General features: G+C 34.3%; 1 protein-coding gene across 1 annotated transcript; it reads left to right on the forward strand.

Moving 5' to 3' along the window:
* The first annotated feature begins 5,134 nt into the window (after positions 1-5,134).
* Positions 5,135-5,864, forward strand: LOC132192737 (glycine, alanine and asparagine-rich protein-like). Its single transcript, XM_059612833.1, has 2 exons — positions 5,135-5,283; positions 5,388-5,864. Exons 1-2 carry the CDS (start codon positions 5,273-5,275, stop codon positions 5,791-5,793), a joined length of 417 nt encoding a protein of 138 aa, XP_059468816.1. The 5' UTR covers positions 5,135-5,272; the 3' UTR covers positions 5,794-5,864.
* Positions 5,865-18,101: the final 12,237 nt, after the last annotated feature.

An 18,101-nucleotide genomic window follows, 5' to 3' on the forward strand; every position in this document is an offset into this window, starting at 1 on the left:
TGACAGGACGAAAAATGAAACTGCTGTGTCAACAAGCAGCAAACCTTACTTTTTTATTCCAGCGTTCCGAGCTCCCCATTCGAAATGAAAAATCTTTACTTTAAATTGATTGAAATATAAAGAGAATAGCAAAACATTAATTCATAAATTTAAGTTTTCTAAATTTTTGAAGATAAAACTGTATCATTTCATTTGTACGTTTTGAGATAACCATATAAAAAAGTTTCATGAAAAAAAAACGCTACCATTTTACATGATTGTTGTCTGAATTTTGTAATTCAACAAAATGTTAAAAATGTTTTGAAAAAAAAAAAGAAAGTACTTTAGTGCTTTTAAATAAATTATTGTAAGAAAAACTGCACTTTTGAAAGGTATGCAACTTTACTGACATCCAAGTTAAGCAGGTTGCGTCGTGAATTTCTACAGTCAAGCTAAATTATTACTTTTTCATTCACATGACTTCTAAACAGGGTCTGTACAAGCAAAATCCATTTCGGTATCTTCACGCCTTTCAGCGTCACCCGATCTCTCGCAGTCAAACGCGTACGAAAAGAAAATTCGAAGAGGCGGGCATGCCTTTAATTCAAACATCGGAGAGCTGCAGCTCGAGTGGTCTTTCACAAAGCGGCAGAATTTCATCACCGTGGGCGACTCTGCGAACTACATCCCTTTGAATTCATCTCACGAGAGAGGGTGGAAGTTGAATAAACTTTCCTCCTCGTTCCCTCGACGCGACATCAGAAAACCACCCAATTTACTGGGCACACACAGCAGAAGTAAAACGAGACAGAAAAAAAAAAAATATTGCCCAAGATAAAAAGTTCCGTGTCTCTCACTCTCCGGTTTCCAGCAGTTAATTATTTGGCCAATCGATATTGCTACAATACAGAAGAGAGAAAGACGAGAACTCGTGTCAATCCAACTAATTTGACACTGCCTCAGGATAGAGAGGCTTCAAAGGCGCGATTTGCAGAGAATATGGTATGCTCTGGCAAAACTAGGAAATTTCAAATTTCTTTATTTCACTGAAATAATCAGAAATAATTTTTTTATTTGAGAAACCTCTTGAAAAAGAAAGAAAGAAATTAAGTAGTAATAATAATAATAATTCATGCTCAATTTATATTAGAATTTTAAACTCTAATTTAAAAAAAGTCAAAAAGTGACAGCGGGAGGAATGAAAAAAAATATATTTATTCAAAGGAATACCACACATAAAATTATTAATCATTTTTTTCATTACACCAACTGCTACATTCAATATAGAAAATTTAAAAGGAAATTTGTCTGATTGTGAGAAATAATACCGAAAACTTCAATCAATTTAAGAAAATTAAAAATAATGTTGGAAGAGTGACTTTAGATTTAAAGAATTTAAAATTTACTAATAACTGATATTTCGAATTCGATAGTCATGTGGTAATGGTCAGGATGCTTGTCTTTATTTTTCAAGATTAAATCTGAAAACGGAATTCATTTTGTTATCGAGATTTCTAACTAAAATTTTGGCATCAGAATTCAATTTCAAATAATTAATTTTCTTACAGTTAGTTCATACATATACTACTTAAAGAAGATTTGCAAATCAATTTGGAGAATTTTACTGTAAAAAAATATGTTCAAGGGGAAGCGGATTGATTTTCAACGGATCTTATTTTATTTCAAATTCCTTTTATATATTACAAGAAATAAATAATCTTCACGAAACTTGTCTTTTCCCTACAAAATAAAATAGGATTATGCCCAATCAACATTGTTTTATGTATTATTGACGCCAAGCTGTTGAATTAGCTAACGCATCTGCTGCTTGATTGTTCTCGCAAAGTTTGCACAAAGCATTAATCCTTTGGCTTTTCCACCCTGTGCTATGCAAGTGGAACGTTCAAATATACAAGCTGCATGACGCAACAATACATTGTTTCAAATTAGAAAATGAACTCGCACTTTGCATACATATATGTAACAACTTTGCTTTCAAGTCGATTCTACAAAGTTGGCGTTGACATACAATACGAAAGCAGTTTGCCATTCAAATAAAAATGTTTTACCAGCTTTGCTTAATGAGCACCACAAGGCGGAGAGGAGCGGAGGATGGTGCTCAAAAGGGTTCAGCCGTGCTCCGACGGAGGGCGTCCATATTGGTATTCTTGAACCCAGTCTGCTTCAGCTTTTCTTTTTACTATCACAAAATAAGTATCTTATTCTAAATAAACCATTATTTTAAATTTTATTTTTTTAATGTGGTTTTTAAATTAATTTATATTAATATGCACTACAAAATTTAATAACAAAAAATTAAATTTCTGTTTTTAAAGTTATTTAACAAAAAAAAAAAAAAAATCTGTACAAACCTTTTTTCAGATGACATGAAAATATCAAAATTTACGTAACCCGTAAGACCGACCCAATAGCCTAATAAGCTCACGGGTGCCATAAGAAAAAAAAAAACGTAACCCATTTTTCCTGGTATTGAGCTACAGGCTAGCTGAAGATTTTAATTGGATAATAGAAAAAGAAGCATAATTTTAAAATTATAATGTGAAAGTATAAAAGAATAAAATTTATTTATTTCTACTGACTAATTTGTGCTACAGGTTGGTTACCTTTTGAAACGTCAGGTCAGGACTAGTCGAAATTACGATAGGATATTTAAAATTTATGGACGGTAGTACATAGAAAAAATATTTTAAGAAGTCTAATTCCATTTTTTGGTACAAAGGAAGCTTATGAAATGAAACTATGATAGCTTAACAAAAGAAAGAAGCATCAGCCGTACAGCACACTTCCAAGGGATAGTAATTTTACAAACTGCACTTTGCCTCTCTGTTTGCAATTAGCAGAGTCGTTGCCAAGGGAACGATTTATCTTAAGCCGACCTAATTAATTGTCGCGATTGAAGCGCTTGCTTGCTAAGTCGTTATGGAGTTTGAAAGCAATAAAGCTTCCATCTCTTGACTTTATTCAAATGGCATGCATTCAAAGGAGATTCTCATTTCCAAAAAATGCAATTAAACGCACTAGATTAGAAAAAAATAATCTTATAAAATGGTTGATGTTTCACATCCGTCGTCAACAGATTCGCTTTTGGACAAGCACCTTTGCTGCAAGTGGACGCAAAAAGCAATTTGATTGATGATTTGTAGTAGCATGGACGCGAAGCAACGAATGGCCTGCTCTTTTTATCTTCAAACTCACGCTCGAAGACATCAGTAGTCTGAGGAGTTTAAGCTTTTTGCAACCATCAAGACCTTTTTCCCGGAGGACGGACACCATGTTCGCTTGATTGAATACGTTTTTCATTCTAATCCATCTTTATGATGGGGGATTTATTTCTAACTTGAAGCTAAGATATACGCGTTATTCCAATGTTATAAAAAAACAATCCTTAACAACATTGTAAATTTGAGTTAAATTTGGTTTAAGGAAAAATAATCGAGTTTTGCGGTGGTGTTGCAAAAAAAGAAAGTATTATCTAGAAAAGCATTTTCAGTAGAAGACACTTTTACATGGCATGCGTGATGCGAATATCCATCTCAAGAAGATCCTTGTAAGTATGCAGCACATCAAGTTAGGGATAAAAAATGTAAAACAAGGGGATAATGGGTTGGCAGATAAAGGATGCGTTATCTATCCCAACGAGGCCGCTTTAGGAAACTGCTTATTCCGGACCGGCTGATTTATTTCCAAGACACACAATAAGAAAGTTTAAAAAAACAAGTTATAAAAATAATTAAGCTTTTGAATTTAATTTAATTGCAGGCCTTTATTGTGATAGATTTGATGAACATAATTTCAATTTTTGAAGCATTTAAAAAAAATTTAATATTTTATTAAATTAAAAGTCGATAAAAACTTAGAGAAGATTGTTTCAACGCTTTATTTTCCATACGGGAAGTTTTTTTTATATAATTTATGTTTTTTTTTCTGGAACGGAGTGCGAAAAAGAATTAAGAGAGCAAAAACACTCGTAAGGAACGAAGGGGACGTTTTTGGAAACTCTGTATTTTTTGCCACTGCCATCAGATAACTGGTGAAAGATAAAATAGAAAGTCATCCGTCAGCTTTTATTCGCGCTGAGGCCAAGCAAAAAAGCTCCGCCAAACACAAGACTTGTTTTTTTTCTCTGCAAATGTGGTGCCTCACGTGGTTATTTTCTTATGGAGTTTTTGGGCGGACGCTGGAGAAGGAAAAGAGAAAAAAAGCACGTATAATATATATAGAAAGCGAAAAGAGTTGAGCTATAAAGCTATAAATATATGGAGGAGCAAAAAATCACCCACAACGATTGAGAGCCACGCTCCCAACACACGCCTGTAAATCATTTCTGTTCCATTGTTATTGAATAAACTCTCGCTTATAGGGTGAAACTGATAGCTTTCTTCTGTTTTATTTATCAACTATCATTACATTTTTTTTGTAAAAGAAATAGGAGAGAAAAAGGGAAAATATTCTATATGAGAATAAGTGCTTTATTATAAAATATGATGAAAAAACGGTCCTTAAACAATTTAAAAGGAAAGAAAATATATTATAATTTTTAATAAACAAATAACTCACAAATATTATGAAAAAGAGTTTTCCTAAAATTTTTATAGAAATTGAACAAGGCTTTTGGAGATCTCACCATATAGCATAACAGCCTATTTGTAAACCGCTTTTGAATTGGCTGAGTAACTCACAAACTCTGCCTGATATATAAACTGCACGCGATGCTTGCGAATATCAAGAATTAAAAGGCGTAAATATAAAATTTGTGTCAGTTGAATTTAATCTTTGATCCTCACAGATGGGAAATTGGTGTGCAGCTTATCATTCTATTACGCGGAATTATTGATAGCATTGAAAGCTAATTAGCATTTTGAATAATGCAGGTTTTATTTAATCGGCAGGCACTTAAGAAATTTAATTAAAATGCTTTTAGTGTTATCAAAAAACGCCGTAACACAAGAGCCAGTGATTAATTAAAAATATTACATTTGTAAAGATGCAACTTGCAAAAAAATTAACACGAAGGATGATTTTTACATCGAATTGTTTGTTGAATTAACCAAAAAGAAAACACGTTAATCATTGTGATGGATTGCAAGTGATTGAAGTGGCTTATCTAAAAAGCTTTTCGTGTTTCACTGAATGACTTTGGATTGCTGATATGGCTCACTGCGTGAACCAGTTGAGACTACTGTAATTATAAAAAGCACCGACACGGTTGATGCGGTGAGCACTTTTAATCTAGAGTTGAAGAAGATCATCTTTGGGGCAGCTCAAACAAAATATGAGGATAGCGTGAGTATTTTTTTATACGATTAAAATGAACTTAAATAATTATATTTAGTTGCAAAATTGTGTTTTTTCTTCAGTATTTCACTCTGTTCTTAATTAATCCCCAGATTTGTGGCAGCATTTGCCTGCCTTGCTTTGGCATGCGTTTGCGATGCTTTTCCAGCGCCAAACTGCAAAGAGCGAGAACTTTTAAGACACGGAAATGGCGGTAACGGCGGAGGAGGTGGAGGCGGCGGCGGAGGAAGCAATGGAGGCAGTGGAGGTGGAAATGGAGGCAATGGAGGCGGCGGCGGAGGTGGAAATGGAGGCAATGGCGGCGGCGGCGGAGGTGGAAATGGAGGCAATGGGGGCGGTGGAGGTGAAAACGGAGGCAATGGAGGCGGCAACGGAGGAAACGGAGGTGGCAATGGTGGTCATGGAGGCGGCAATGGTAGTGAATATCCAGACGTACCAACCATTGATCTTCCAAAAGCTCCTGAAAGATTTAATCCAAAATTAGAAAGAATCTGTTGAGCTATCAAAACACTTGTTTCTTACATGAACTTGTTTTGCCTCAATAAAATATATTTTTATTTAAATTTTAATCCAATTCAGTTCATCTTAAGTCTTTCATTAGTGAGATATTGCTTTAATAGAAGTCTTAAAATTTAAATTTAAAAGTAAAACTCGTATCTGAAAAATAGAGTTAAATAGAAATTTTTATTTCGGACAATAAGAAATAAATTAATTTTAACATAATTGTTTTAATGCCTTCTATATTATATCTTTGAACAATCACTGCGCATCTCGTCTGCTTTTGATGTGCAAATTTGGTGTGTACGCTAGTCACACTTAAATATTTATTTTCAAAACGTCAAGGGAAACAGAGACTCCTCTCAAGTGTAATTTATGGCGCATTTACCATTTAGGCGTCTTGAAACAGTTATTTACTGACTGAATATGCGTGTCTAACGTGTTTGCGAGACCAGCCGATGTTATTTGCCTTGTATAAAAGCAATAAGCTCTCAGAGAAGGCCTATTAAGATAACAAAATTACACCATTGGGAATTTTCAAAGAGTATGTCTGTAATGTTCTAAAAATTAGCTTTAACAAATTTTTCTTATAAAAATAAATTAAATTTAATAACAAATAAAATAAATTAGAAAAGAGTTTAGTAATCTAATTAACAGGTTAAGGCTCAAGAGGGCCGTAAGGGTTGGCAGGATTGTATTTTTTAAATTTTACTGTATAAAAAAAGGCAAAGGTAAGAGGCTCTCTTTATAAGGGTCCTGGCTGTTTTGAATAGGCCCTCGTTTCCGCGCACTGCACACTACTCTGGTTGTTGCCCGTGTGTGACATAAATTCAAATTACATGCAAGTGCGTGTGTGTATAAACAATGTTGGGCGCACTTCGTAAAATAGCTGGTGGCTGGCTGGGTTGGCGCATAAACTCGGAAATACGGCACATTTATCCCGAGATCCTCTAGCTGCGACTATTTGCATGCATACAGAGCAGACCTTTTTTTATTTTCAAGGGTTCACGGCCGTAAATAAATAAAAATATAAAAACTGGAAGACCTGGATTTTTTATGCAAAGTTGAGCAAAATACCCAGAATAAATTTTCGCAAGAGCCAAGTGAGTTAATTTTTCCTTTTGCTGCAAGATAATTTCCCGAGACTTTGCTATTCAGCCTGCAATTTGTCGAGTATGCAACCTGCTCGACGGTCGTGTTTACCACAAAGTCTACCCATTTACTTTGTGCGAAGTCGCTGAGTCGAGCCAACTCTCTTTCTGAAAACAAACCTCGATAAAGTTCCACTTTGATTTAATTTATCGGCTCACTTATAAGCTCTTTGAACTTTGGCATTTGCCGGGATGTGATTATAATCCGTGTGTAAATTGAAATTCCTAAGGATAACAAAGCAAAGGGGCTTAATTAATATAATTATATAATTTTCACTGCTTTAATTCAGACTCTCTCAAACACAAAGCCAGTTGCTTTTGGAAAATTGATTTCTTTGCAGGAGCGATAAATCATAATTTCGGGCGGAGGCAAAACTTGTGCATATACCTCTTATCAGTTTCATGAAATATGGCGAGCGAATTTTCTTCGTGCCCCGAATGAAAAGTAAGCGAGCCAGAGATAAAATAACCTAGTGGAATAATGAGAAACATGCCCACAAAATTAATGTCCCGATTTCGTACCCCTCCCTTTATTTTGATTTAATATGGACTACGCATTAATCAACCATTTTAGAGCTGTTAGGAACTTTTCAGAACGGTTCGAGTGAAAGTTATTTTACTGTTTTATCTGTTAAATATGCATCTCTTATTTAAATTTAGGTTGTATTCTATGTAGCGGAATACAAAATACAAAATATAATGTAGTGTATACTAAATATTATTGAACGTTGTTTATTTTTCCAATTGTTTCATCACATTGCTTATATTAATTTTTTTAAACAATGTCAACAATGTGTTTGAGAAAAAGGAATTAATAAAGAAAATGGCAGCACTACTAGCAAGAACTTTGCTAAAACGACCCCTTCCGCCTCAGTGAGCCTTGGTTGACTTACAAATAATTTACTATAATATGACGCTTGGAATCTTCAAAATTTTTCCAATTCATTAAAATAAACTCGAAGGGTAAAGCGCACGATATTAAAAAAAAACTTAAAAAACCGGCTTTTTGAGTGAATTATTTTAAATTGTTAGCTATTACAATTTTTACATTAACCATATAAAAACTAGCTAAACAACAATTAAATCAGCATTTTACATGAGCATTTATTTGATCCAGACTGTGGTGTTTTGCGTTTTCTCAGGTTCCAAGCCCAATTCACAGTCGGCCTTTTCCGACTTGTGATCCGCCAAGCTCATTTATTTCAATTTGCTCGACCTGTCCGCTCGCAAGAGATAATTTCGCAGTCCCTCTGAGAGAGAGATGCTGAACATCAAGCAAAATAAATTCTCGCCCCAGCTGCAACGTACAGCCAAGGAAAGAGAGATAGAGATAGAACACAGCACACACACACACACACACACACACGTGTCTCCAAACCAAACAGGGTTTCTCTATGATAAATGGTTTTGAGAGCGAGTGCGGCGGGCACACAACCCTCCTATATTCGCCGAAACTCTCATCTGCCCAAAGCTCGCGAAACTGCTGCTCTCGATAATGTAAATTGCTTCCAACGACAGTGCGCCGAGTTTGGATTTGTTTCGCTTCAGCCCGAAGCTACATAATAACGAGGTCGAGTTGTGTTTGGGTGCTTCGGTGATTTATTGAGACGCATTTAGGCAGCAACAAATCGTTGAAAGTTTAGTTTGACCATCTACATTTGACCGCTCAATGAGAAATTTCAAGCTTTCTGAATAGCATTCGAATTTTTCGGTTGTTTTCCATTAAATTGTATGAATAAATTTGAATTGGAGTTTTTGTCCTACTAAATCTTTTCCGGCTTTAAAAAACCGCTCAGGTCTAGTTCCTGCTAGTATTGCTAGACGGATGGCAGGCAATGCATAAACAATTAATAATTATCATAATATTATATTTTTAAGATAAGTCACAATTAATTATTATCAATTAAGTACCACACAACAAGATAGATTATTGATCAAGGCATTTTAAATTTTAAAAATAAACCATTTGAATTTTTATGGAAATGGAAAACAAGTTAAGTTTTCCTATAACCCAAAATGAAAACCAACAAAATATCTTAATGAAAATTGCATATATCATAACAGATTTCCTTTTCAGCACAAACTGTTGGCAAAGCTGCGCAAAACTCTCTCTCAACTTCTCATAAATAATAAATCCGTCTTTCAGTGCCAGACGTGCGTCTGCAGCCGCGAATTTACAAGTGTTTCGCCGCGTCTTAACACACTTTGCTCGCAACTTCGTCGTGCAAATAATGAGATGCATAAATTGCAAAGTTGATAACGCTCGCTCGTTTTGTGAGCGCGCGCGCGGCTGTAAATTATACCACCACTTTATGCACGGCGCAGTCGGCATAACTCACAGGGGCTATTTTGCTCGCAGTTGGCTGCTCGTCTGCTCGCTGCATTTGAATTTATTCGGGCTCGGGGGGAAATTTATGCGTCCTACATGAACGTCCTCCATACACGAGACTAACCGACCAACACACTCACGTATTGGAACAAAGTAAGAAGTGCAAGTGCACTCTTTACACTCTGCCGTCCGAAACTGCCTGCAAAAACGGAACGTGCTGCGGAAAAGAGACGCTCCGCTGCCGGCGTGCTTTGAATATTTATTGGTCGCTTCAGGATCCTAGATTTTCCACAAATGTGTTTCCTCACTGATGAGGAAGGTTTTGCTCCAAGAGAAAGAGAGGTGAAGAGGACAATAGTCAAATTTAAACCAGATTTTACATTTTTGATGCGCCAAACACATTGAAATTTTAAATTATTATAAATATTAATTTTTAATTTACCAGCAAGACCCAAGAATGAGAAATTCATTAAAACAAAAATTAGTTAAATTTAGAGCGAGGGGACAAAGTTTTTTTTTACTAAAATGGAAAAAAAATATTTGTAAATAATATTAATCAATACTATATAATTTAAATTTTAAAAGGAAAAAAAATCATTCTATTGTTTGTTTTCAGTTAATTAAAAAACTTACTTTTTAAAACAGCGACATTGAGGAGAATTAATTGAAACAATCATGATGCAAAATAAAAATATGAGACGTGTGCTATAGATGTATGTTAATGTGTCATGCGAATTGAGCTGTCGTTTGAGCCACAGACCTTTGGGAAAGGACATTCGATTCCTCTTCAGCCGCGGGATATTGCACAGCCCGCATAAAACGAGTTCGATTTACAGCGATGGAGAGAATGGTCGTCGGATATTAATTTGTTATTTAATTTAGTTTCTCTTGGGTGCAGAAATCGATCCCCACCGGAGAAGACGTATCGGTGTTTTGTGCTTTACATTTTTTTTGCGATACAATCCCCTCGATATTTATGTCACACATATTATACGCTCGCACAACAGCAGCATTTTCATAATGTCGCTCTGCGGTGGTGGCTGCGACACACATTCGCTCTATTGCCTGCGCGTGTTTTTTGCGACACTCCAAACTAATCGGCTCTTTGATAATTGCAAATGTGCTGGGGGGTTTAATTACACCCTGTTAGCATCAGGTATGAAATGCGATATTATTGGAATGTCCTATTGTGTTGGCAGTATTTCTAATAATAGACAATATTTCAAATAAATTATATAAGCAGAAAAAAATATCAATAGAGAGAATTTCAATTTACATTAAAAAATAAAAAAAAAATTATGTTATATAATATTTATTCTTAAACCAAATCTGAAGACATGAGCTTTCATTTTAATCTGCATGCTTTTTATTGTAATTGATAACATTAGATTAAAAAAATAATAATTATAACGAAATAATTAATTACAAATAAAAATTAAATTTTATTTTTATAAATTTATAATTTAACAACGAGAAGATAATTATTTCAATTTTAAACATAATTTTTAATTTCCAAATATTTTGTAAATAGTTTTCTCGTAGAGCAAATTGAAAATTTTATTTTTTTTACAATTTAGAGTTCTTTCAGTTTATAAATTGACTTCTCAAGATTCCAATATTTTTCGATGCGACTTGATGATTTAAGTTTACTATTTTTTGTTAGAATTTTAGTGGTCAGGTAAGCTCCACATGCTCGCGAAGGTGACACTCTTTTGTGTGCACCACTTACTACTTGGCACTCTTATTATTTATCGCACAGCATGCAGGTTTGTGCGTTAAAGTGCAACAACTGTAAAAGGCTGCTTGGCGTGGCTGATTGTGAGTGGGATACGCGCTTTGCATCATTCCGATGCATTTGCTTTGTAATCGCGTTATGCAAGCGCCGCGCCTCGCTAGCCGCGCCCCATCGCCTATCTTCCTAAAGCTTTTTGCGCTCGACAAGTCATCTCTTGGCAAGCGACCCCTGAGAACAAAAACGGCCAATTGTAGGGCGCAAAAAGGGGCCCTTTGAGAACATTAAAAGCTAATTTTCGATCCTCACTCGCTACATCAGCTTTGGAGCTTCTGAATTACGGTCATAAAGATGAAAAGGGTTAAAAAAAATTAATTTTTTGTGTGCTGTAAATTATATTAGATCCCTAGTACAGTAAAATTACAAAATCTTACAAAAAAAATTTACTCTTTATAATTATCATTGTTATCGTAATATTAATAATTACTTATTCCAACAGTGATTTGAAATTTGAGCAGAAAAACATTATTTCATAATTATAGTAGATCAACTTTTATTCCTGTTTACCTTACATTCAGGATTACTGCAGTAACAAATCATATTGTATTAATTAAAATTTTTGCGAAAGTTTTTAATGAAGTGAATTAACACTGTTTTTTTTCAATTTATCAATTAAAAGGCAAACATTTTAAAGCAATTTTTTAAGTTTCTTCATTATTATTTATTTTATTATTTTAATTTCTTTCCACGACCGACCTTGTGCAATAAGGAACAATGCGAGTTGCAAAAACCGCTTTCAGATTAATTATTATTCGCGCCGATAATTCGTGGGTGGTGCCCTTGACGATGTGGTGCCGATCGAAATCGAAACTTCACGCCTGGACCCTTTTGTGTTATACCTCACTGTCATCATGGTGGGCCTTTCCTCTCTGATATACGCATACGTGACGTGAAGTGGGTCAGAGCCGAGTTAGGCGGCGATACCATTTATTTCAGGCTGTTTATCACGCTGTTCCAACTTAGTGAATTGAATCGGATAGGCAGCTTTTTGCATCCCACATGAACGGCGGGCACGCCCTTTGCAAGGCCCGCATGTTATGAGCTTTATCGGACATAAACACAAACGATGCAACCCTTTGGAAAAAAGAGAAATAAATACGCATTAAATTTGTTACGGGTGGACGACGCATCTCACAGGAGATTATGGCTGTGTGATGCTGCATGAAAATTACGCCGGTTTGAAAATTATTATTATGCATTACATGCACCGCAGCAGAAGAGGTTGCGCAAATATATTATTACTGTACTTTGCGCCGCGGTTGCTGCTGGGCGTTTGATAAAAGTGATTCGCCCTGGAGTGCAGTCGAGATTAAACTTGTAAATTTTTAGTCCTTGCAAGTTAGTGGTGCTATCTTATACTGATTGCTAAAACAGAAAAAAAATTACTTGAAGACACATTGTAGGAAAAAATCTAATAAAATTAATGAAAAGGGAATTTAAGGCAATGAAAATAATAAATGTTTTCAGTAAGTTGCAAACCAAAAATCCTGGCTTAAAGCGAATTTATAAAATTAAATTATGATATGATTTACAACTGTCTCACAAAGTTTATCTTTTCAAATTCAAGCAAAAATTATTTGTATACAAGAGACGATATTAGGACAAAACCCACATAATATTGCAGAGAAGTGCGGGCTTAATCAAGGTCGCTCACGTTTTAATGCTATGGCTATATTAATTGCAAACAATTAAGCAACTGATAATATAAACTAATACAGTAAATATTCGTTTTAAAGTTTTTTGATAATGAAAAATAAAGTATCTCTGAAAAATCTCTGGATTTTCGGGGATTCTCGATTGACGACATTTGAACTTTTTATTGTTTTATTTTATCTATTTTTTAATTAAAAATCAGTTCCATTTTTTCAAATTATGCAGTTTTAAACAGATTAGAAGACTAAAAATACATTGTATTTATTAATTTGTTTAAAAAATTTAATAATGCTTGATTTGCCCTTGTTTCTTCCCTTTGTTTATTCTGAGAAATTTGCAATTTTTTACTTTTTGTTCGCTCTCTTTATCGTGAAACGTGAAGGGCATGCATGAATACGGAGCTGCAGAAATTACGGCCAAATTATTTTTTCCACCTCCCGACCCCTGTTTTGCATTTTATGAGCGCGATCATCGTCATTTCCTGATCGCCGCGCATGGATAACCAATACACACGCGAAAACAAGATGAACGAAAATCACGCGCAGCACTGCACACACGATCGTAATTTATGATGCTTGCCAAAGCATGGTTTGTTTTGGGGCTAATGATGATAAAAAAAAACAGTTGTAGCACAAACACTCACGTGTGCGTGCCATTCACTCTGTTGGCGGAGGCAATCAATTTACCAATTTGAGCACCCATGGACATCCGGCAATAACGGAAGGCGCTGGCTGGAAAATGCAAACAATCAAATTATTTAGGGTTGAATGAACAAAAGCAGTGATGTTTAATGAATAATATTTCAATGAAATTCATAATTGAATTTGTAAATCAACATTATTTAAGGCATCAGCCAATTATTATAGCTCAAAAAAAAAAAAATTGTATCAAATTTACATATTCCAAAAATTGTTAATAATTTTTTTTTCTTATTAAATTTCAATAATGAGAATTGTAACAGTAAACATTCAATTAAAAATTATTTTAAATTTAAACTCTTTTTAAATTTGTACTAATTAATAAAATTGGATAACATGGTTAAGAAAACTGATATCAGTTTTCATTTGTTTCATTTCCAGATGTAAGTAGTTTTTAAGATTCCGTTTATTATTTTTTTTCTATGAGGTGAGTTAATTATATTACTTGAAAAGTAATTGTTGGACCGAACGGCAACGGCACCATAACTAGTTTTATAAGAAGTTTGCTAATACTTCCAAGATCAAATAGATCCCATCCGCCGAAGTGAGCCTCATTTTCGGTGAGACATTTTTTCATCCAGAAATTAATTATTTTTTTCCCCTCATCTTGGAATAATTTAATTGTAAAAACGTGACAAATAAAAAAAATTATTTTATTCCTTCCCTGCTTCGAGCGTTATGAAACTTTCAATTAAACGGGATAGGTATTTTACATGCAAATTGCATTGGCCTGTGGTGGAGATTAATTAAAATTTAAAATACATGTCACGAGTTGCGACAGCAAAACATATTAAACTCGTGATTGAAGTGGTTTTATTTAAATGCTGGTTGAAAGCACATGCATGTTGCTGGGCGCATAAATAAAAATAAAAGAAGAAACGCTTCCAACAAAAGCGCAACGTGCATCACCGATATTACTTCAACTTCATGCTGAAATGCACGCAGGAGCCAAGCACCTGAGAAAATGTCCGACAAGATTACGTAATGTGCATCAGGAAATAATGAATATTTAATTTCCATGCTTCGTTGAGGTCGCCAAAATAAATATATACATACGTGCAATGAGCACCGAGGAAATTCACTTTGCTGCCTACATCACGTTTCTCTTCAAAAATTCTGATTTTTTGATCCATGTTTTTATGTATATGCATTAATTAGCTCAAATTTTAGGCAAATAATCTGAAATCTGAATATTATACTGAAAATACAGTTCTTTTTTTTAACTTCGGAAGTTTGAATTAGGATTTAGGAAATTGAATGCAACCAATTGCAACGAAACGTTATCGAGTGCAAACTAATAACGAGAATTAATTTACCGTATTGCATATTGCAGGATTATTATCAAATATTTTATTACAATAAAATTTCTTAAAAATATATTATTAATAGAAAATTATTGAACATTTTTAGTTGGAAAAAGTCTAATTGAAAAAAAAATTGTCGAAAATATATCAAAATTTGTTATTTTTGTAAAAATCAACAAAGGTAGAAAATAAATAAATAAAATATTTAATAAAACAAATTTTTTAAACTGTCAATTATGAACTGTATGTATAATGTCAATTTTCAGCGAGCTTTACTTCTAATAACAAAAGTTTTTCAAGCAGCTGTGGAGACGGACAAGCGTGGCAAAAAATTGAGTCCGGCCAAACTTTTCGAAGAGAGTTAGTCCTGCTGCTCATAGGACATTTTTATATCGGCCGTCTTTCTCTTCTCACAAAATGTTTGTCACAGGCAGCGCTTTTCTACTTAACTCTCTCTGGCAAAGTACAAGAAAATTGCGCTTCATATGTCTTTCGTGTACACATACATCTGGACGGATCAGGCAGAAAAAATGTATCTCTTTTTCCGCACCGTGTATTTCTCATTTTCCTCGTGCAGCTGTCAGGCAGGACGGCGATTTTACACAAACAGAGAATGAAAGAAAGAAGCATCAAGTCCGAAATACATGATGCAAGCTCGAAAAAGTTTTTGTCTACATTTGCGAGACGGATTTGTCCTTTCTCAGTTCTTTCTTGGCAAATGTTTGTTGTTGGGAATGAAATTTCTTCTTTCCGCTCATAAATAAAAAAACAAAAAAGCATCAAGCTCAAGAGTTCCCCCTGCCACTTTGCAAATTAAATATTTACAAGGGTATTTTTCTTTTCATTTTCTGCTCTTTTTCTGTGAAATTACCGTTTCTTGGATTTAAAATTTCTTACAAGTTGGTGGCAAAAAGAAAAAACAGCAACAAAATTCTCTGCTTTTAGCATGTTAAATATTGCATCAGCTTTTTCCATTTTCTGCTCTCTTACTCCCCGTTTCTTCTCTTATGTATACTAAAAAAATTCTTAAAATAAATAAATTTACTGTGCAGTAAAAACAGCAGCGTAGAAGTTTTCAGATTAAATATTAATATAGACGCTTTAAATTTTCTATGTACTTTTTTCCTCTTCTATAATTCACGATTTTCATTAAGTAAGAAGTTGCTCTCAAACAAGAGCTTGTGAAAAAGATGCCTAGTGACGTTGCCACGCTGGAGAAAAATGGTGTTTTCTCTCAAAAGAAAGCGTACATAGGTACCATGCACTCTGCCAAATTATTTTCCGGGAGATTAATTTTGCGGTCAGGCATTGTTCGCGTAATCAAAAATCTGCCAGAAATATTACAAAAAAACACTGCCAACAAAAACAACTTTGTTTGCTATAGAAATCTGAAATTGCAAAACTTTTTTCATTTCTTTTCAGCTCATAATTTATGAATTTCTTTCTTCAATATTCGCATAATAAATATTGTTTTTCTTGCAAATACTTCTTTCAGCAAAGTACATTAAGAGCTCCTCTACTATAGGTAAGTAAAAAAAGTTTAATTAAATATTAAATTTAAGGAAATAAATCCTATAAGAAACTGATTAAATATGGACCAAATGAAGAAAAAAAAATGGGAATGAGATGACTAAAATTTTGCTGAAATCTTTTAATTTAAATTTTAAATTCAATTTTCTAACAAAACCAGGAGAAAACATGATTAATTTTCACGATGCTTTTACTGAAAGTACTTAATTAACTAACACAAATGGCCAACATTTTTGAAACTTATGTAATCTAATTTTAAGGCTCGTCTGTCTAAATTTTTAACAATTTTATCTTTTGGGCCCAATGTTCGAATTCACTTTGAAATTATTTAAACTACAAATCATAAGAAAGAATATTCATATCTTATCCCAGTGAAATTTTTTATAAACTTTGCAAGTAAATAAGGAGAAGCATTCTATTGGAGATACAATTTTTAATTAATTTAATTATTCAAAAATATTTTGGGTCATTTGCATCAATTTGAGCTTAAAAACATATAACTTTTTCGTGCATTTTTTTACTTTTTACAAGAAAACTTTAGATACGTGTACTGATTTACATATTTTAAATTTGATAGAAAATTTTCTATTTTAACTGAAGGATTTTCTGGATTGATATGGATATCAGTTTGTGGAATCTTCCTCGAGCATTATCGAACTACATAGAAATTAGCATATAAAGACCGTCAGGGCGAGATGTGCTGTCACTAAACAGCATTCACAATTTTTCACGCATTTCCCGCAGGAGAGAAATTCTTGCAAGCATAGAACGCAGAAAACAGTCGCCGCAGACAAATTGCTTTTGTCTGCAAAAACTAGGGACGAGCATTTGCATTTGCAAAAGAGACAACACACATCTCGCCGAGGCACAAATTCCAACACGCGGCCGGCAATAAATAAGGGAAGGAGCGAAAGAAAGAAAGTTGCGCATAAATTCATCAGGCGGCCGTGCTATTTCGGATGTGTCACCGGCGGCCGGTCGGGACTTCGTGTATAGCAGGACGGGCCTGGAGTGCCGTTTGATTTATTAGGGCCGTGTCAACGCAGACCTGCCCGCTCTTCAAACCCCTTTTAAATAAATGCGCCGGCAATATCCATTTTGCGGACGCGCTTCTTGCTGCTGATATGTTGCGTGGAATATTGATAACAGACACGAGTTTGAGAGAGTCCCTCCCGTTTTTCACCAGCCTGATTTATGTCCGCCCTTAAAAGAGGCTCCCTGGTAATGTACTTTTTTTGCTCCGCTCCTAATCTGGTGTTTCGTCACGTGATATGCGTTGTGTGGTCATTTTTCGTCGGAAATGCTCCTTTACGAAATATGAGCAAACAAGTATTTTTTGGAAGAAATTTGTGAATCTTCCCTCCAAAATTAAGCTTATCACCAACTAAAAATATTATAATTTTTATCAAGCATTTAAATTTTGGTGTCTAGAACACCTAAATTTACGATTGCCCACAAAATTGGCAAGTAAAAAATATATATTTTTTTAATTTAATTAAAAATTGACCTTTCAAATTAAAGTTTTAAAGTAGATTTTTCTCAGCTCAATAATAAATTTCGATAAGGCTTCGATCCTTTGAATTACTTGAATGGTAATCAAATATAAAAGTCTATTTAATGTACTAAAATTGTAATGAAATCGAGGAATATTTGCAAATATTATTCAGGATAATAGTTTTTGCCATTTAAGCGTAAAAGAGTTTCCTTTTGCATTATTCATACGAGCTTAATTAATTCCAAAACGATCTCTTCTCCCAGGCGCCCTATTCAATCAAGACGTCAAAGTTGCGGCTCGTCTAACTCTTTCGCAGCATCAGCACAGGTTCATTAAACGCCCTCCACGTTCTCGTC

This window comes from Neocloeon triangulifer, unplaced genomic scaffold (genome assembly GCF_031216515.1).
Source record: "Neocloeon triangulifer isolate White Clay Creek 2 clone unplaced genomic scaffold, ASM3121651v1 ptg000003l, whole genome shotgun sequence".
In the NCBI taxonomy this organism is placed as follows: domain Eukaryota; kingdom Metazoa; phylum Arthropoda; class Insecta; order Ephemeroptera; family Baetidae; genus Neocloeon; species Neocloeon triangulifer.